This window comes from Anolis carolinensis, chromosome 1 (assembly GCF_035594765.1).
Source record: "Anolis carolinensis isolate JA03-04 chromosome 1, rAnoCar3.1.pri, whole genome shotgun sequence".
NCBI classification, from domain to species: Eukaryota; Metazoa; Chordata; class Lepidosauria; order Squamata; family Dactyloidae; genus Anolis; species Anolis carolinensis.
Genome location: NC_085841.1, coordinates 177,224,170 through 177,245,700, shown reverse-complemented (window position 1 = coordinate 177,245,700; position 21,531 = coordinate 177,224,170). Strand labels below are relative to the sequence as shown.

Genomic DNA, 21,531 nt, shown 5'->3' with positions numbered 1-21,531 from the left:
TCTGAGGATGCCTGCCATAGATGTGGGCGAAACATCAGGAGAGAATACTTCTGGAACATGGCCACACAGCCCGAAAGACATACAACAACCCAGTGGAGTATTATTTAACAGCAAGCTACTACTGCTACAGTAGAGTTTCACTTATCCAACCTTCGCTTATCCAACATTCTGTATTATCCAATGCAGTCTGCCTCTCACCTGGATCCACAGCTGTTTCTCTAGGTAGCAACACTCAGCGAGCCAAAATGCCCAACAACAACACAAGTGTAGTCACACTCCATAACAAGTGGCAGACTTGTAAAATCATAACGTAATTTGACGCTTAATAGGTTTTTCTTTAATCCCTCCTCATTATCCAACATTTTTGCTTATCCAATGTTCTGCCAGCCCATTTATGTTGGATAAGCGAGACTCTACTGTACTTTTTACCATATGACACTTAGGTTAGACTGAAGGATATTGTTGTGGTTGTTGTTGTTGTGTGCCATCCAGTCATTTCTGATTTATGTTGTTTTGTACCTTCAAGTCATTTCTGGGTTATGAAGACCCTATCTCAGGATTTCATTGTCAAGATTTAATCTGAATCTGCCGAGAAGATTTGCTCAAGGTTGTTGTCGACCGCGTTTTAGGGGATCGGGCCCTTAAGGAGAGACCCGATCCGGTCCTGAGGGAACGGACCTTGGCGAAGCCAAAAGGAGAATATAAGCCGCAATACAACCTGAAGCCTGAAATGAAGAAGGTCCGCCAAGGTTGAAGGAAAATCCGCCAAGGAGTCTTTATTGAGCGATTCAGCTGAATGGACACTAGTAGCGATCATTCAATCTACTAGCGTAACATATGTTTCAAATAAAGCCATATTTATACAGTGTTTCGGTTTGACAGCCCTTTGAATTTCCCGCCCCGCTCCCCCGCCCATCTGATCACGGATAGGCTGGGAGGCTGAACGAGGCGGGCTTTCGTTTCCCGCCTTGCTCTGCTGGCCCAATGGGGAGCCGCTTTTTGTCCCCACTCGGGCCAATCAGAGAGGAGGAGGCGGGAGCTATTGAGACAATGAAGTGACCGGACAGGAAATATCAGATTAATCCTGGCCCGGCCGATTTCTAAAGGAATTAATGGCACCCATCAAGGATGTCCGGGGTCCTGTCACGTTCACAGATTTTAGATATGCCTTGGGGTGTCAGGGGGAAGTAAAGAAGGGTGGTGATGAGCCGTCATTGACGGGCCCCACAGGGTGCCTTCCTGAGGCGTCCTGGCCTGGGATATGACAATGTTTGCCTTGGGGTCGGATCACCTTTAGGAATTTGGTGACTCAAGCCCTATATTGTCCATGCGATCGGAATGAGATTGGATTAAACTGTGGCAGATTATCCTTTTGTTTTTGGGAAGGGAGGTCTGGATCATGGGGGCTAGGGTTCACGTTGGGGTCATAATATTTCCCATTTGATTTCATGATTTGACAATTATATGGGATAGAATGAAAATTAAAATAAAGTTGGAACATAAACCCTGCTGGGAAAAATACATATTTTCCGGGGATCCCAAAGAGTACAAATACATATAGGCAGATAGACAGATTTCAAGGAAGTAAGGGGGAAATCCATAGGGGGGGTTACATTGCATAAAGGGGAATCATGGATGATATAAACAATTGAAAACATTTGATAAGAACGAGGTTTACAACATCTGGGGAACCCAATATGGAAAGTCATAGGAGTGGAGTTCTAGCAGCATGATTTCACAATTCATGAAGTTAGCCCAACGATTAGAAGTTCATATAACAGTGAGTCATGAGAGTGTCCAAGTACATAGAATATGGAAATTCACGGATACATGAGGAAAAAAGAGTTCATAAGGAATTCATGGAGATGGCATGGGGAAGGGGCACATGTGGGTTGTAGTCTTTGGAAGTATAAGATTTCATAAGTCCAGGGGTAGGTCTGGGGAAGAGTGTTCTTCTCCTTCATAAAATTATGAAGGTATGAATGAAACGTGGAGGGCATCCGTCCGGGCACCCCCTGGCAGCGGCAGAGAGGGTGAAGGTACTTGGAGATCTATGTCTCCCCAGCGGGAGAGCGATCCCCCATCCCCAGTTCACAGAAAGGGGCTAGGGATCTCTTAAAACCATTCCGCGAGTCGCGGGGAGAGGAAAGTCCGGGATAAGGCTGGAAGAGGGCAGCCCGGCTTGAAAGAGCGGTTGGTCCCGTTTGACAGTCAGCTGTTGGGGTGCCGAAAACTGGACCGATTTCGGTTCCGTTGGTGGTCTTCGAGTCAGGAGCCTTAGAAAGGGTTAGGACTAAAAGAGGAGCGTTCTAGGGGTAATTTTGATAAAGATATGAGCCAATTTGTATCGTCCGCCGTATTAATCTATGGCGGAGAAGCCTCCGCCAGGGTTTTTAAAGATCAGGCGGGTTAGTGAGAGGGAGAAATTGCATGCAAAGGAAGGAGTCAGAGAATGACACAAAATAACCAGATAGAGAGTGTTACTGTTAAAATAAATGCTACTTTTATTGGGGGGATTTGTTACATAGTTCAGGGAAGGGGAAAGTGAAGAAAGAAAAAAAGTCTTTTAATAATAGTCTGCTGCGGTCCCGCTCCGTTCCTTTGGTGAGTGATCTGCGGAACTCTCCGCTGCGTTTTAAAATTAATTTAAAAGCCGGGGTTTCGGTTATCATGGTCACCCAGTAAGCTCTAAGGCCAAGCACGGACTCAAACTCTAATCTCCAGAGATCTATGACCTCTTCACATGGCCCTTTTGAGCCATGCTGTTTCACTGGCAGTTGCTGGCGAAAAGGGGAACTTGTGGCACCCCCGCATGCCCTTCCTCCTTACCCCATCATATGGTGGAGACAGGACAGGGAGAGATGGGAGAAAGGGCGGCAACATGTGGCAACATGCGCCAGCACACTTTGCCCTGCCGCGCTTTTCCCCATCATGCAGAGTTACCTAAAATACACTTTCCTCACCATAGTGGAGGAGAAAGTGCCTTTCGGTGCTTCCCCCCCACTTTGGGAGAAATGTGAGAAGGGCCTGCTGTGCATTGTGTAATGGCTCACGGCAGGCCCCGTCCTTGGTGTGAATAAAACTGGCAAACAGGGCAAAAATGCCCTGTGTGAAGAGGTCCAGAGTCTACTACTCAAATCATTGCCCCATACTGGCTCTTAACAGATTGTGAGAGGAAAAAAAAGTTTGAATCTTAGTTTCACAAGAACAAGATTCAGTTACTATCCTAGCTGTCTTATTCCTGTATTCCTGATTTGTGCCTTGCAGCATAGCCTAAATACTTAACTATGATTCAAAACTCCAGGTCATGAGAGGAGGTTTTTGCAATGATTGCTGTCCAGATTAGAAGGGAGTGAACGTAAAAGTTACTCTGTGTAGAGTTCGTGCCTTAGAGCTGATTAGATAAGGAACATTTTTTGTTATGCAAGTTAACAAATCAATACAATTAACCTTTGCTCCACCATGACTTGCATTTGTTGCAAAGGTTCTATGTCCCTTGTATGGGGCATCAGTACAAAATTGGTGTCACACTTACTGAATATACTGCCAGAATGGGAAGCAGGGGATGAAATTTACTAACAATGTGAAAGTAAGCTACTTCATCTTATGTCCAGCTTTGCACAAAATGACTTGAAAATGCACCTCCTTTTCTTTAAAAATCAGATGAAAAAGACAACAAGGTCACAATGAAACTAAGCCACATGATTTGGTAAAACTTTAGATATGGGTGAGGATGTAAGAAAGGGCATGAATTAAATTTCAAAGACATTCCTAGAAGCTGAGTTTGAATTCTGGGTCACGGCAAAAGCAGAAAGGAAAGACCAAAAATGCAAAGGTATTTTAGATAAAACTTTTACTTTGATTATTGTTAGAAATATGTCCACCTTTGACAATGGGGAAACACATACAATATTAATGGCCACATTGAAGTCCATGCATGGCCAGGTGGAAAAGCCCAAAGGACCAGATTTAGCCCTGAGCCTAGTGTGTGCTAAAGTTTCCAAAGTGCTTTATTTTTTAATTTGGTATTTTACTGGATGTGAAAATTAAAACCTCTGTTCAGGCACGAATAATCCTGAACTAGTAATTTTATGATTATGAGAATAAAACCATGTGCTTAAGTGAAAGATGGTATTTATTAATTGAGTGGTCGGGGGAAACCTTTTTTTACATAAATATATGTTCTGAGCTTAATGTAGTACATAGTGATAGCCTGCTTTTTGCTTTATGGAAGAAGGATGCGACAAATATACTACAACACATTAATGTTATATACATACATTTTAGAAGTATATTCTTGAGAACATTGTCAGCTGTACAACTTACATGACTCTTTTTGAAAAATTCAAAGAGGACAGCAGTACGTGTGAAAATTATCTTGGAGTCCTTGTGGACAACAAGTTAAACATGAACCTACAATGTGATGCGGCAGCCAAAAAATCCAATGGGATTCTGGCCTGCATAAATAGGGGTATAGCATCTAGATCCAGGGAAGTCATGCTCCCCCTCTATTCTGCCTTGGTCAGACCACACCTGGAATATTGTGTCCAATTCTAGGCACCGTAGTTGAAGGGAGAAGTTGACAAGCTGGAAAGTGTCCAGAGGAGGGTGACTAAAATGATTAAGGGTCTGGAGAACAAGCCCTATGCGGAGCGGCTTAAAGAGCTGGGCATGTTTAGCCTGCAGAAGGGAAGGTTGAGAGGAGACATGATGAGAGCCATGTACAAATATGTGAGGGGAAGTCATAGGGAGGAGGGAACAAGCTTGTTCTGTGCTGCCGTGGAGACTACAGGAAAGGAGATTCCACCTGAACACGAGGAAGAACTTCCTCACTGTGAGAGCTGTTCAGCAGTGGAATTCTCTGCCCTGGAGTGTGGTGGAGGCTTTTAAGCAGAGGCTGGATGGCCATCTGTCGGGGGTGCTTTGAATGAGATTTTCCTGCTTCATGGCAGGGGGTTGGACTGGATGGCCCTTGAGGTCTCTTCCAACTCTATGATTCTATGATTCTATGACTAAGAGAATCTTTTGAAAGTTCCAGGAAAAGAGAGAGCTGAGAAAGAGCATATGCTTTAAGGTGTTAAAAACAAATAAGTAACTGTTAGAAGAGGTAGCCTTGTTAATAAAGAAATCTTTAAAAAATGAAACGTAATATATTTTAATTCACCTTGCTTGAATCCAATCTTTATTGCCTTCAAAAGGTGGCTATGAACTTGTGTGACCGCCATGTGGCATATAATCAATAGATACTAGTATGCTGAATCATCTTACCAAAGTGTGGTTGCCCAAGGGATATTTGTTAATATACAACATGAACTTGATTGGTACTTGATAAAAAAACCTTTTAGCTTCAAAGAAGGGCACATGTTAAACATTGACTTTTTCCGTTAAATTGCTGGTTTTATAGGCCATGCTTGTGCTAAATTTTACAGTTTACACCATTCAGATACAGAGCGCATAGTGAGTTTAGGTGCCATCAGGACCGAAATGGCATGTTTGAAATCAAGAAGCCACATAGCTGTTGGGATTACATGTTTGCTTTCTTTCTGTCACTTGGCTGAAAGTGGAAAGCTCTTGGTTGTGCCACAGGATGGAAGCCACTGGCTTAGCATGAAAATGGCACTAGAGGAGCTTGCACAAAGAGGGCATGAGGTTGTAGTGTTAATGCCAGAAAACACCTTCCTCATGCAGACATCTGAGCACTTCACTGTGAGGACTCATTCAGTGCCTTATACCCAGGAGGAGTTGGATGCCCATTACCGTTCATTAGGTACGGCTATCTTTGATGACTCTCCATTCCTGGAGAAGATTTTTCTCATGTACATTAATACAACAAGAATTACAGCCTTCTATGCTTCTGCTTGTAGGGATCTTCTGTATGATAAAGAACTAATCACATTCCTCCAACAGAGTAAATTTGATGCCATGTTTTCAGATCCTATACTGCCTTGTGGGCCAATCCTTGCCGAATACCTGTCCTTGCCTACTGTGTACTTTTTGCGTGGACTTCCATGTGGCCTAGATTACAAAGCAGCTCAGTGTCCAGTCCCTCTTTCATATGTCCCATGGGGATTTACTTCTTTCTCGGATCACATGAGCTTTATTGAACGCGTGAAGAATTTAATAACCTCACCTCTACAGTATTTACTTTGCCGTCTATTTTTTGCAAATCATGAAGAGCTTGCATCTGAGTTTCTACAGAGGACAACCACAATCTCAGAACTTTTCAGTAAAACATCCATTTGGCTCATGAGATACGACTTTGTATTTGAGTACCCCAGGCCAGTGATGCCCAATATGATCTACATTGGAGGCATCACCTGTGCACAGAAGAAGCCATTGTCCAAGGTTTGTAAGATGATTTTGTAAAATTATATATTTGTTATTTACTTGTATTAGCATGTGTCAAAGGTAGGAAACCTTTTTTGTCTGTTTTTGGTTTGGGAGATACTGAGTTCTGCAAAATCCTTCAAGGGCTAGAGAAATGGACAGAATTGTTGGCGAATGTGGTTCTCATTCTAATTTGTATCTATAAAAATTGTGATACAAAATGTTTGTTAACCAGATGTCATTTCACTAATAGCATAATATGATAAGTGCTTTTGGAAGGAGGGAAGAAACAGTGCTAAATGTCCGGAAGAGTTGTGGAAGAATTATTATGTGATAAAGAAAACACATGTTTTATGCAGAAAATAGTTTTTTGTGCGAAGTGTGCTGAGTAATTTGCATAACAGGCACAGAGGAAGAAGTAGAAAGGTTAAGTGGAGAGAAACTTGGAAAGTTTAAGAAGAAACTGATTGTGAATAGGTAACAGTAAAGGTTTCCCCCTGACATTGTCTAGTCGTGTCCGACTCTGGAGGTTGGTACTCATCTCCATTTCCAAGCCGAAGAGCCGGCGTTGTCTGTAGATGCCTCCAAGGTCATGTGGCTGGCATGACTGCATGGAGTGTCATTATTGTAAATAGGAGCAAAAGGGAAAGTAGGTGATGATAAAAAATTAAAAGAGGGAATAATGAGAACAGAAGCTTCAGAAAAATAGGGGTTGCCTTATTATTATTATTTATTTATTTATTTATTTATTTATTTATACCCTCCTTTATCGCTCCTGAGGGAGACTCAAAGCGGCTTAACATAAAAGCATTAGCATACAATTTAAAATATACCAATATGCAAACAGAATTAAAGATAAACAGTATTTCAAAATTCACAGTTAAAACCTATTAAAACATATTTAATGTTTTAATACCCTGGGCCCGGGCTGTGGTGCAGGCTGGTGAGCAGCCAGCTGCAGCCAGCTGCAACAAATCACTCTGACCAAGAGGTCATGAGTTTGAGGCCAGCTCGGAGCCTGCGTTTGTCTTTGTCTTTGTTCTATGTTAAGGCATTGAATGTTTGCCTTATATGTGTAATGTGATCCACCCTGAGTCCCCTTCGGGGTGAGAAGGGCGGAATATAAATACTGTAAATAAATAAATAAATAATATTCAAAGTTAAAAACCACAGCACCCTCTGACTTGATCTTAATAAACTGGTAGATTGGGCAATGGAGAATCCACATTGAACTTAAACAAAGAGATCGTCTTTGAGAGCATGCAGGTGAAAAGCAGACAAGGGGCCTTTGAAGGCTGGAATACTATGACCTAAGAGACCACTAGATAAGGGTGCAGAATGGTACAATAATAAATATGTTATGCTGTATTACCTGTATGTCAACGTTATCTAGGAAATGATCAAATGTTGATAGACTTCCTAGTCTGAAATAAAAGTTGGGGTTGTCCACTGGCCAGACTACTTGGTTCTATGTGAGATATGCTGGGGTCTGGTATCATTATGCAGTGTGAATGAATGCACTATGTACATACTCAAAGGTATTTCATATGTCACTGCTTGCTTGGCAGTCTTGAGCTATGGCATAAAATACTTGTCTGGGGAATTTAGTCCTAACTTATTTATATCATTTTTATGGGGCAAGGTGATTCATTCGTAAGGCAACAACAAACTCCTTTATGGATACTTGAGCCCCTTTTTCACTGCCATATAAAATCCAGATTATCTGCTTTGAACTGGATTATATGGCAGTCTAGACTCATATAATCCAGTTCCAAGCAGATAATGTGGATTATCTGATTTGATAATCTGGATAATATGGCAGTGTAGAAGGGGCCTTAGTACAAGATGCCAGCACAGATAAACGAAGACAATGTGAGCCCTGGTAACTCAAAGATTCATCTAATGTGAAAATGGTTCTGTAACCAGAAGGATATGTACTTTATGGTCACAGCAATCCATGGCTTCTGGCCTTCCTAATGAAGTGATGCGCCAAGCCAGACCTTGAAGGAAAATCAAAATACAGTAGAGTCTCACTTATCCAAGCTAAACAGGCCGGCAGAAGCTTGGATAAATGAATAACTTGGATAATAAGGAGGGATTAAGGAAAAGCTTATTAAACATCAAATTAGGTTATGATTTTACAAATTAAGCACCAAAACTTCATGTTATACAACAAATTTGACAGAAAAAGTAGTTCAATACGCAGTAATGTTATGTTGTAATTACTGTATTTACGAATTTAGCATCAAAATATCATGATATATTGAAAACATTGACTACAAAAATGGCTTGGATTATCCAGAGGCTTGGATAAGCGAGGCTTGGATAAGTGAGACTCTACTGTACTTATCAAAATGTATATGTAAGACTTAAAACAGAATGCCAATAAAAACAAAGTTAAAGTGGTTGGATTCTTTTGCCTGTGCATCAAAGGTGGCTCCCACATAATATCCGGGGTGTGTGTGTGTGTGTGTGTGTGTGTGTGTGTGTGTGTGTGTGTGTGTGTGATTTCCTTTGAAAATGTCTCTGCCATAGAGTTACCAGCGTATGAGCATGAATTTAAGGGAGATTTAGTCATGACACATTTCAGTGTCGCAGCATCACTCCAGTGAATGTTCATAAAAAGGATAATATTTGTCCCATTCCATTTTTCTTCTGTCTAATGCATTTGTTTGTGTTTGGAGTATCAGTGTGGGGAGGATTGCAAAGTAGAGCTGGCAGCCAGTGTCAGGTTGCAGCAGCATTGTCTGCAATGAGTATTGTGATAAAAGTTGAAATGGGAAAGAATGTTTCCTTTCATGTATGCACATTTTAGTTAGGAATGAAAAGTTCATGGTGAACTTTTCCCTTTTGCTCCTTTCCTCCTCCTCTTATTTTTCCTCCTTCTCTTCCTTCAGTTGCTTGGGAGCAGAAGGGAAGGGGGAACTTATGAGCCCTCCCCCTTTCCACATTGCAAGGGCTGGACGTGGGCCGAGAAAAAGCCTACCATTCTTTCCCCATTGCAGGTAGCGAAAGGGCCATCTTTCCCTCCCCAGTGGCTTATCTCTCTCTTTCTCTTCCTCAAAGCACCTCCCTTATCAGACACATACATCAACGCAGAGGCACTTTGGGAAGGAGGAGTTACGAAAGAAAAAAATGCAAGAGTAATATGGGAACTGGGAGGATCTTGTCCAAAATTAGTATGCATATTGGAGATCTGAAGAAAAATGGGAGAGTAAGTTGCTCTAATCTGCCCTGTTTGTAATAGCGCTGAATTTGTGACAGACTGGATGACTCTTTTGATCCCTTTCCATCCAATCATGATTGGTATACAGGGTCAACCTTTGACCATATTTTGCAACTCAGTTGGTCACATCCAGCAACATCCTGCAACAAACTGTTCCAGAGAAAATGCCGAATGCTAATGAGTGAGTTGTATTTCTTCTCTTGTTTAAAAGAAGACTTTTACATTCTTGTCATACTGGACAGGGCAACTGTCAAGGCTACAAAGTGGCAAGCACTATGCTTCAAAGTGTTTGCCAGATACCTTCATGGATTTTGCTTACTTTCTTTTCCTGGAGCCTTTCGGATGGAGGGAAGGTGCTGGTAATACCTGCCGATGGCAGTCACTGGCTCAGTCTCAAACCAGTAATGGAAAACCTTCAGCAAAGAGGACATGAATTAGTCGTTGTTGCCCCTGAAGCAAACTTGTGGATCAAGGCATCTGAAGCCTACACAATGAAAACATTTGCTGTCAGCCACACAACGGAATACTTGAAAGCAGAATTTCAGAAGCTTGGCCACAGGATTTTTGCACACCAGCCTTTTCTAACAAAAATGACAGAGAGTTTTGCAAAAGTAAGAAATATCACAACACTCTTCTTTGACAACTGCAAGCAGCTCTTGTACAACAAAGAACTGATTACTTACCTTGAAGAAAACCAGTTTGATGTTGTCTTGATGGATCCAGTGTCTCCATGTGGACAAATTCTGGCTGAGCATTTATCCATTCCCTCAGTTTACTACTTACGTGGAATTCCCTGTGGCCTGGATTTTGAGGCAAGTCAGTGTCCAAACCCACATTCGTATGTACCAAAATTCTTCACACGCAATACTGATCGCATGGTATTTAACCAGAGAGTGAAGAATTTTTTAGTTGGCTCACTGGAATTCATAATATGTTATCTTCTTTACTCACCATATGAAGTTCTCAGCAAGGAATTCCTACAACGAGATATGACAATAACAGAGCTCTATAGTCAAGCATCTATATGGCTTCTGCGCTACGACTTTGTGTTTGAATATCCAAGACCTGTCATGCCCAACATGGTCTTCATTGGTGGTATAAACTGTCAAAGAAAAAGTCCATTATCTCAGGTTGGATTTTTTTTTCTCTCTCCATGTTATTCATATTGCCAGAGTTTTCGTTTTAAGCATATTAAAGGAGAATAAGATTGAAAAAGATATTGAAATTTGAAATTTGAGTAAATTGAAACAGTTAGTAGCAAATCAATATTTTAGTCTTTAACATTGTTTTAGGACAAAGGAATATAATAGGCTAACAGGGCAACATAATGAAAATAAGTCTATCTTAAAACAACAAGAAGAATCCTACTACGCAAATGGACTGATGCACCTTCATCCAGAAGTACGGATAGGTAAATAAGATATTAAAAGGTAGAAAAATAATCACTTATTTTCCCTCACTAGGATGAAAGTTACTTTCAAGTCAGAAACTGTATTTGTATTTTGTTTGGAATACTGCTGACAATTTAAAGAGAAATACGCAATAATATTATTTTTCTAGCACTTATTATCTTCATGTGCATGCTAATAAGCTTAGTTATAATATTTAGGGTAATCACTTAATGTTACATTTTGTTATATTATATGAGTCCTAAAACTCCAGCTTCTTACCAAGGCAGTAAAACTGGATGGATCCTTAGTTTGTCTGGCCACAGTTGTTATTTTCTATTATGAGTTGAAACATCTTGTTTCTTTAGAGAAATGAAAGTATTGCTGTGGTTAGGAAGATATGGATTTACTGTGGGTTGTATAAACATGCAGTTAAATACTTCTAAAATTCAGACAAAAATGTCAAGAAATTAGTCGTACAATCTCATCAAACTTGTTAAATTCAATGTCCCAGGACACTTCCAACCTATTTTGGGGCTGTGTGACTTCCACCAGAGGCCCTGTTTCCTGTGTTGTACTGGCTTCAATGGAACAATCATGGATCCTCCCCAGAAGGGCCATGCTTCCCATGTGTGATGGGGAAAGCGTTGCCAGGAGGGAGCTGTGCCGGGGCAACTGAGTCACTCCGCTGCCCCTCTCTTTCCTCCGTGAAGCCAAGCAAAGCGGGGCACTTTCCCTGTCCTTTATAATAAAGTCATAAATATGCTGTAGCTGTAAAATGCAATGAGGGGCATTAAAATGTTACAGATGCAAGTCTTTATAGTAGTTAAAACCTTCAACAATGTTTTGTTTTTTTATATACAATAGAGTCTCACTTATCCAACATAAATGGGCCAGCAGAATGTTGGATAAGTGAAAATGTTGGATAATAAGGAGGGATTAAGGAAAAGCCTATTAAACGTCAAATTACATTATGATTTTACAAATTAAGCACCAAAACATCATGTTTTATAACAAGTCTGCCAACTGTTTGGGAGCATGGCTGCACTTGTGTTGTTGCTGGGCGTGTTGCACCGCTATGTGTTGCTGCCTAGAGAAACAGCTGTGGATACAGGCAGAGGCAGACTGCATTGGATAATACAGAATGTTGGATAAGCAAAGGCTGGATAAGCAAGACTCTACTGTATTAAGGTGAACAGGTCTACAGTGACAATCAAACTGACATTTTAAAAAATCTAATTGCTAACAAAGTAGTATTGTTGCATCCTACTGTGTTATAACTCCCCTTCAAGATAAATATTAAAACTTTCTCTGTGTGGTCTATTTGTTTTAGTTTATATACAGCTTCTTGATGGTTTTGGAAGAAATCTTTGCCAAATATTCACTCACCAAAGCTTTGTTTTTTTTTTTATTCCTAGCTACCTATTCTGGGAGATCTGAAAATGTTATTTGCTATATGTGGCACAAATAATTTTGACTCCCATTTATTTTGTAGGAATTTGAAGCCATAGTAAATGAATCAGGCGAACATGGCATTGTGGTGTTTTCCTTGGGTTCTATGGTCTCTGAAATTCCAATGAAAAAAGCCATGGAAATTGCTGAAGGACTTGGAACCATACCTCAGACGGTAAGAAAAGAATTTTTTGAACATTCATTACTATTTATTTAGAGCATAAAATCTTATCCTTTTTGCATAAGTGGCACTATGTTTTTAAAAATAATCTTAAAGCTAGTGTTTGGTTTTTCTAATTTAATGTGACATGCCCCAAAAGCTAAACTGTTTATATCTGAAACTATTGTAAAGCAAACAGGTTGCAAGAATTGGACTTTAACCCCAAGTGGAATCATGCAACAAAACAAAACAAACCCTGATAATCTTTGTCAGTATGCAAATAAATTTGAGATAATATTGATTAGCTTTGGGTCTTGGGCTATTCTGGCAACTACCTGGGGTATGCAGACCACAACTATCTGTTGGCAACTGTTTATATTCACTTTACAAAAAACATATTCTTTTTCATCCATGAAGGTGCTGTGGCGGTACACAGGAGAAACTCCACCCAACCTTGCCAAGAACACAAAGCTTGTCAAGTGGCTTCCACAAAATGACCTGCTTGGTATGTCTGGGCAGAAACAAAAAAAGGTTGTCTTATTATCTGTATTTGAAGCTGCTCCAATATATTTTTCTCCACTAAGTTATTGCCATGGAACAAGCATACACTGTATTTGGAAAAATACACAAGTAATTCCAAACAGCAGTTTGAAAATTAATTTAAAGTTGGAGGGATGTGTTCCTGAATGAATGCATCTTTTGAACCTCCATTAGGAGAGTGAATTAGGAAAGGAAACGAATAAAGGAAACTTGTTGAAAGGAAACTAAGAACTGGTTTAATCTCTCTTTCCCAAAAAAATACAAAAACTGAAAGACTTCATCCCACAAAATTTACTCTGAACAAAGGCAGAGTAAGTTTCATATCTGATTGTGCAAATGCCTTCTGTCAGTTCATACCTATCCCAGACCTTGGCTGTGTTTGTTTTCTCTGAACACACTCTTAACATGAACATGAGACCTTAAGCTGAACTACTGCTGGTAACTTGAGATGGAAAATAGAAAGCAATAGAAGCAATAGTAGTAGAAAGAGAACTCTTCTTCTATGGGTTGTTTTGAGTTTTCTGGGCTGTGTGGCCATGTTCCAGAAGCATTCTCTCCTGACGTTTCACCCAAGCCTTCAACAATATATCATCTCCTATGGCTTGTTCCATCTTTGTTGATGCCAACCATACCCATGCATTTTAATCATATGTACTATTTGTGTTTCTTTACCACTATTCTCTTCTCATTCAATAGCTCACCCCAAGACCAGAGCCTTTATCACACATGCAGGCTCTCATGGGGTATATGAAGGGATCTGCAATGGAGTACCAATGGTGCTGATGCCACTCTTCGGGGATCAAATGGATAACGCAAAGCGGGTGGAATCTCGAGGAGCAGGAGTGGCTCTGAACATAATTGAAATGACTGCAAAGGACATATCTGAAGCCCTGAAGGCTGTTATTTATGATAAAAAGTGAGTAGGAAAGGCACAGAGGTACTAGATTCAATTTATGGTTGTGCTCAAGCAATTTGCACATTTAAAACTGAATGCCTGTAATGCACAGGGCTAGTAAGATACCTACCTACCTACCTACCTACAGTTTACTGTTTTTGTTTCCACTGGCGTGCATTAGTTATTTAGGGGAAGTAAACTGAATCAGGGGTCAGGTAAAACAGAAATCATTTCACTCCTTCCCCTTTTTTCAGACACCTGGAAAAGCTGTTGTAGGAGAAGGAAGTATGCTTCTACCACCCAATAGCATATCCAATCTTACACCCCTCCTCTATTCTTTCTTTATTTGAGCTCTGGGCTCGGATCCTGTTTTATCTGTTTCTTTTGTGGTTTTGTACCGTTTCATCCATTAGGATTGCACGGAACGGTACAACCCCACAGGAACAAAAGAAACAGTGAAACGAAAAGCAGAGGGGAACAGTAGCCATTTGGTCAGCTGATTTTCGGTGCTTGGCTGTAGGCCCTGGCTTGCAGGGCCTTCAGTCAAGCTTTGGGCACTTGATGCTCATAGGCCCTGCCTGCTGAGCCTACGAGCATCAAGCGCTCAATGTCCTGTAGGCCATGGCTTACTGTTGAGCACTCGACTGTAGATTCTGTGAGCTGGGCCTACGAACCATCAAGCGCTCAATGGCTTGTAGGCCCGGCTTGCAGGGCCTGATGCTTTGCCGCCCAAGGCCTGAAAAATTTTGTGGTTCTTTGGATCTTGGACAGAAAAGCCCATTAGTATAACCACCTGTTTCTGTAAGTGGTGGACAGAAACAGAAACAGGGCCATACGAATGGAACAAACAGAAACGGTAATTAATTCCATACAAATGCACAAGTCTACTGGATACTCCTCACCTGGACAGGGATTGCATTTGGGACACAATCACTCACTTTCGTTGAACTTTTGATTTTTTCCTCACATGAATGGTTGTCCTCATGCAATTTTTGGAGTCTCCCTCAATTGTTTTAGGCCAGTGGTTCTCAACTTGTGGTTCTCCAGGTGTTTTGGCCTACAACTACCAGAAATCCCAGCCAGTTTACCAGCTGTTAGGATTTCTGGGAGTTGAAGGCCAAAACATCTGGGTTCCCACAAATTGAGTACCACTGTTTTAGACCTTTTTCAACTTCCAGTTTACTCCCTTGCCAAACAAAGTGCCCCTCTCCCCCCTACTTTAAAATAGCTCAGGGATCTCCTAATACATAGTGAATGTTGGGCCATTATTTGTCAAAATCTTGTGGAGGCTAGGGACCCAAGGGAGCTCTATGCAGCTCATATACCCTCTGCTCTCAGGTTTTAATGCTGCATCCTGTGGCACAGTACAGCTCAGTTGGCTTGCCCATGTCTTTCCATTTTTTTCTGCAATAGGTAACTGTAAGATAATTTGCCATGTGTTCCTGATTGCATTCTTAGCAAATAAAAAAATATTGATGAGGAAAATAACATCCAGAACTCCTTACAAAAAGCATCCTGGAATGTCCCACTAATCCTCTACACAACATTTATGGAATGCAAGGGTTGAACTATTGAAATATTGAAAGGCTTGACAACTTCTGTTCTATAGAATGGCTCTCCAAGATTCCTCAGAGCTACTTTCAAGCCAGATCTTTAGTACGTATTAGAAACAGTGTTGCTGATTTGCTTCATCGTACTGGTAGAGGTAGCTGGTGAGGTGAGTTTATATTAGGAGTCACCAGTTGTAACTATGAAGCAATTGAAGAGAGAGGAAAGCTCATTCTTTCCAGTAACAAACCATTAGGACATAGCAGCAAAAGTGGGAACATCTCATTCACCCCACTGTGAACAGCAGTGATTGATGCCTTTTATGACAGCAAGGCGGAGTCTGTTTTATTCCAGAGTTTAAAGATTCTATCAGAATGTTTGGTGGTTGAGGGTTCAGTACTTGGACAGATCCCTTAAAGCTCAGGTTTAATCCTGCTGCATCGCGTGGATATAATCAACCACCACTCCCTTGCTGAGCAGCAACCAGACCTGCTGGCAATGAGGAATAATGTGTCCTAGCATGTAATTGACAGACTTGCTGCTACTTGATCGTTGTTACTAAAAAATGAAGGTGCTTATGCCATAATTTGTTTCTTTTGCAGCAACAAAACTGTCACGTAATATTTGTAAATGCCAAGAGAGTATCTTTAGCTTTTTTGGCAAAATGCCCTTGCCAAAATTAGGTGTGCATTAGATGCGCATAATACGGAAATCTAGATGCTGAGCCAAAGAGAAAGGGGAAGCTGCTTCAGAAGCTGAAACAGCTCCTATTTGTGAGACCTCATTTCTAATTTAATGGCCATGGCCCAATGCTATGCAGTCCTGGGATTTGTAGTTTGGCAAGGCATCAGCTTTCTTTGGCAGAGAATGCTCAAGACCTTATAAAACTACAGTCCTTGTGATTCTATATCATTGAACCACAGCAATTAAAGATATAGCCCAAGATTTTCCCTTCCATTGCTGGAAGCTTTGGTGCATTAACACTTTTATTTAGAAGGAATTCTAAGCAGGTAGCAACTATAATGGCTGAATGACAAAGAGTGCACTTTTTGCCACACACATTGCATTTGGCAGTAAATACTTTTTTGGTTTCAGGGTCTTGAAAATTGAGGTGCACATTGCATTAGACTTGAGTACACTGTTTTCCAGATAGTTGGAAGAGTGTCTTCAGTGATCAAACAGGAATTGATCTTACTTGAACTTCAAGGGCTAATGATCCAGGATTTCATGTTTTCATTATTTTTTTCCTCTGCATGTAGTATTTCTCAAAAAGTACCTTGTTAAACATTTTTAAACATGCTTTTCAGGTATAAAGAGAATATCCAGCGCCTCTCAGAACTTCACCTGGACAGACCCATCCACCCTCTCGATCTCGCTGTGCATTGGGTGGAGTTTGTGATGAAGCACAAGGGAGCTCCCCACCTGAGGCCAGCAGCCCATGACCTCAACTGGGTCCAGTACCACTCTATTGATGTCCTTGCCTTCCTCCTGGCTGCATCACTGCTAGCACTGTTCATTTCCATGAAGTGTTGCATGTTTTGCTGCAGGAAGTGTTTCTGCAAAAGTGGAAGACTAACCAAGAAAAGCAAATCAAAGTCTCACTAAAATGTGGTGGGGCATTAAGGAGTACAAGGAAATAGGTCTTGCTCCTGAAGTCATAAAGCATCCTGCACCAATGCTCGCATGACTGTGGCCAATTCACACGGGTTCTTTCCTAAAACAGAAAGATTATCACTGCTGTCACTGCTTGTCACTACCTATCTCTTCACCCTCTGAAAACCCAGAAATGGCCATTGGGGCAGGGGCGCCTGGTTTACAAGGTGGTGTTTGTGGGAGATGTAGCTATGGAGACCTAGCTATGCAAGATACATACATACATTTCCTGATGTAGGAGCTTGGACATTAATTTTAGGAAATTTGGAAAACTTTGATAATGCACACATGAATTTTGCAGATCAAGCTAGGGATGTAGTTTTCTTATTGAAGGAAAAACAGAAAGCAAGGGTCTTTAGCCAGATGTACTGTATGTGGCATAAGGTTTTGTGGACTCCATTTTTCTTCATCAAATGTGTGGCATGTCCAAGAAGAATTGGGAACCTTTAAAGCACTGCAGGAGTCTTTGTGCCCAAGGAGATTATGAATTTTTATTACAAATATCCATGATACTAGAGCAGCCTCCGATGATGATGATGACGATTACACTATGTAGCAAAATGTTTGTTTCTGGGTTATAAATGTCATTTCCTAAGTAGTTCTATAATAAAAACATGGAAAAAGTTGATTAAACTTCAAAAACTTTGTTTTTGAGGGATATCCTGCAGCACATTTTGCTACAGCTTTTCAATTACTATCTCTGGAGTCCCCAGTGGCGCAGTGGATTAAACCCTTGTGCCAGCAGGACTGAAGGTTGGGTTGCTGACCTGAAGGCTGCTGGTTTGAATCCAACCCAGGGAGAGTGCGGATGAGCTCCCTATATCAGCTCCAGCTCCATGCGAGGACATGAGAGAAGCCTCCCACAAGGATGGTAAAAACATCAAAAACATCCGGGTGTCCCCTGGGCAACGTCCTTACAGACAGCCAATTCTATCACACCAGAAGCAACTTGCAGTTTTTCAAATCACTCCCCCCCCCCCCCACACACACACACAATGACTACTCTGAGTCTCAACCAATTCAACATAGTTTGTGACCCACCGAATGAAGTTTCTGGAGTATAACAACTACTGTACTTTCAAAGTAAGCACTGCACAATTAAACAGGAAATAACACTTTCAAACCAGGAACAGATTTTTTTTTCAAATTTTGTTACATAGTGTTATTGCTCCCCCTCCCCAACTTCTCTGTCTTTGTTTTATCTTCAAAAAGGCCATTACTGCCTTTGTATTTTTGTCTGTCATAAGAGGAGTGCTATGACATTTACTGGTGCTGCAGTTTTTGGCTTTTTTAGAAGCACCGTGTGACATATTAATCAATGAAGGAACAGCATTACAGAACAATCCCAAACCTAAGCAGGAATGATGTGGGGAACAGCTCGTCAAAGCTCTGAGTTTACTGATTTTCTTTGGTACTATAATCCTCTTATACCGTCTTTCTCATACTGTCGATTGTGAGCTTCTACAGGGCCATCTAGTGAATTAATGATGTTAGTACTAAGATTTGAATCAAAGAATCCCTGCTATGGTACAGCACACAGCAGACTTGAAAATGTCACTATCCAAGGAAACCCCAAATGTTGATTAAGGCCCCTTTTACACTGCCATATAAAATCCAGATTATCTGCTTTGAACTGGATTATATGGCAGTGCAGAGTCATATAATTCAATTCAAAGAGATAACGTGGATTATCTGCTTTGATAATCTAGATTATATGGCAGTGCAGAAGGGGCCTAAATCAGTTAGCCCCCCCCCCCCTATTTGTTGGTTAAGAGAGCTACAAATAGACTGAACAAGCCTCAAGCAAAGCACAATTGTAACAACTACTATCCAGCTAAATAACTCCCTTAACCATATTTGACTTAACATCAATGTAAATTAAAAAAAAATAAGAGCACTGTGTACCTAACATTTTGGCATTACTGTGAGATCCTACATTGAACTATGAATTAATATGGTTGATTGTTGTGTCACATATTCTGCAAATAAACATCACATAATATGGAATGGCATTATTTCTTTTCTTTTTTTTAATTAGGAGGTGAAGAGATCCTTGAGAATCACTTGGGGGCAGAAACATGTATGTCTGAATAAGCCTAATTTGTGTAACACATTATTTTGCAGATGTTAGGACATAAAAGGGGTAATACAGAAACAAATGTGAATGCTCTGGCCCAGCCCAATCTTCATATGAAAAGAAAGATGGTCTGTAGCTGTGTTTGTTTAGGTAAATATACTTGTCAGTCTCTGTGTGACGAGAAAGTTTGTGCAGTTTTCTAATGGTAAAGAGCCCTATGACCCATTTGGTTAAACCTGGTTTCAGGCTCTTTTGTTATTTACTTATTGAATAATGGGCAAAAAGTGACTGGTGTTGAACCATGGAACCTGTATTTTTTAAAGAATTTAACATTTTATGGGGGTGAAGATATAAATTACAGAGCTAAATTAATTCCCAAATAACTTTGGGCTCTTCCACACAGCCATATAACCCAGAATATCAAGGCATAAAATCCCAAAATATCTGTTTTGCACTTCGTTATCTGAGTCCACACTGCCATATATTCCAGTTCAAAGCAGATAATGTGGGATTTTATTAAGTTGTGTCGAAGGGGCTTTAGAATCTTACGGTGAGATTCTTTCTGCAGGAATTCACTCCTGACAGATGATCATCCAATTCTAATTGAAAGACCTCCAATAAAGGATGATTCTCCAACTTCTGAGGGAGTCTGTTTCACTGTTGGGAAGCTCTTGGAACAAAGAGACAAATCTCTCTCTTGCAGTGGTTTGTGTTTTAGTCTATGGAGCAGCAAAAAACAAACATCCTCTATCTTTGACATGAGACTCTGTCAGATATTTAAACATGACTATAATCTGTAATAGGAGCCCCGGTGGTGAAGTACGTTAAAGCACTGAGCTGCTGGACTTGCAGATCAAAAGGTCCCAGGTTCAAACCCTGGGAGCGGTGTGAGCGGCCGCTGTTAGCTCCAGCTCCTACCAACCTAGCAGTTCGAAAACATGCAAATGTGAGTAGATCAATAGGTACCGCTCCGGCAGGAAGGTAACGGTGCTCCATGCAGTCATGCCAGCCACATGACCTTGGAGATGTCTATGGACAACGCCGGATCTTCGACTTAGAAATGGAGATGAGCACCAACCCCCAGAGTCAGATATGACTGGACTTAATGTCAGGGGAAACCTTTACCTATAATCTGTAAATATTTCCCTCTCTGGGCCAAATTTATCCAGCTGCCTTAACAATTCTGCATTTTTTAAAAAATATTAACCCTGCATACAGTGTTCTCACTGATGGAAGAGGCCTCTAATCATGAATACAGAATATGGAAGCAAGCTTTTGATTTACTCTATAGCATGTGTTATGTTATTTCATACTATACCTTGGACTGGCCAGATGGAAAGAAAATTTGAGATTGATCCCACAGCAGTTCTTTGGCATCGATGTAAAAAACAAAACAAAACAAAAAACAAACCACATACAGAAAACAGTTTTCCAGTCCAGTGATTCTCAAAGTGGTGGTCAATGGACTGATCTCAATCCCTGAACCACTGGATGCTGATCCCTGGTGAGTTTCCAGGAAAAAAACAAACAATTGTAGCAATGAGCACAAATATGGTAGTTTTCTCTATGGTAGTTATGAATGCATGGAGTGATGCAGTCCTGACTGTTACATATGCATGGTTCCTATGTAGTTTCTACTTTAGGGGCTACATAGGGATCATAAAAATCTCCACTTCATGTGGAATTGTCACTGTGATTGACAGAATTTGTTCCCCTGTTGCTTGCGTATCAACTGGCTGATGCCCCCCCCCCCCCTTGAATAAGTAAGAATTGTGACAGATGCTGTTTCTGCCAGTTAGACCACAGATCAATCATGGACAGGAGTGGGAACAGCAGCCAGATGTTTCTTGGGCGACATGGGACAGGCTCCTCTTTTATCATAATAGCTTCTTCCCAAGAAACGGAGATTGGCAAGAGGCTCAATCCAGGATTCACTGCATTACACCATAACCACATTGTTTATACACAGGTAAATCCTATGCAGGGTGGTTGTGTTCCCTGGCATACTGGGGCTGTGTGGGAGAGATAGCCACCCCACATCTCTTTGGATTTCTTGAGAGGCACTATTCCAGCGAATACATTTGTCTTTGAAAAATATTTCTACAATATTTACTATTTCCAGTAGGTGGTGCTGTGGCTTTATCAAAAGGTGAAACTTGCACATTTCTTTTGCCTGTTTTGTCAATTGCTTCTAAGCATTTTAATATATATATATAATCACTAGAAAAAACCTGGGTGCTCTGTACACCATGTGTCGTGCTGCTA

At 40.9% G+C, this 21,531-nt stretch overlaps 1 protein-coding gene across 8 annotated transcripts in view; it reads left to right on the top strand.

Moving 5' to 3' along the window:
* Nucleotides 1-19,196, top strand: part of LOC100552049 (UDP-glucuronosyltransferase 1-6) — a 53,008-nt gene extending 33,812 nt beyond the window's left edge. For 4 of the 8 annotated variants that reach the window (XM_016995404.2, XM_016995399.2, XM_016995415.2 and 1 more), the window contains exons 2-5: nt 12,437-12,568; nt 12,971-13,058; nt 13,790-14,009; nt 16,844-19,196. In XM_016995404.2, the coding sequence (XP_016850893.1) occupies nt 12,437-12,568; nt 12,971-13,058; nt 13,790-14,009; nt 16,844-17,141 (738 nt within the window). In that variant the 3' untranslated portion in view covers nt 17,142-19,196. Of the gene's footprint in view, nt 1-5,433; nt 6,346-9,380; nt 10,684-12,436; nt 12,569-12,970; nt 13,059-13,789; nt 14,010-16,843 lie in introns of those variants that run through there. The other 4 variants (XM_016995417.2, XM_016995418.2, XM_016995406.2 and 1 more) reach the window with 4 other exon arrangements.
* The last annotated feature ends 2,335 nt before the right edge of the window (nt 19,197-21,531 follow it).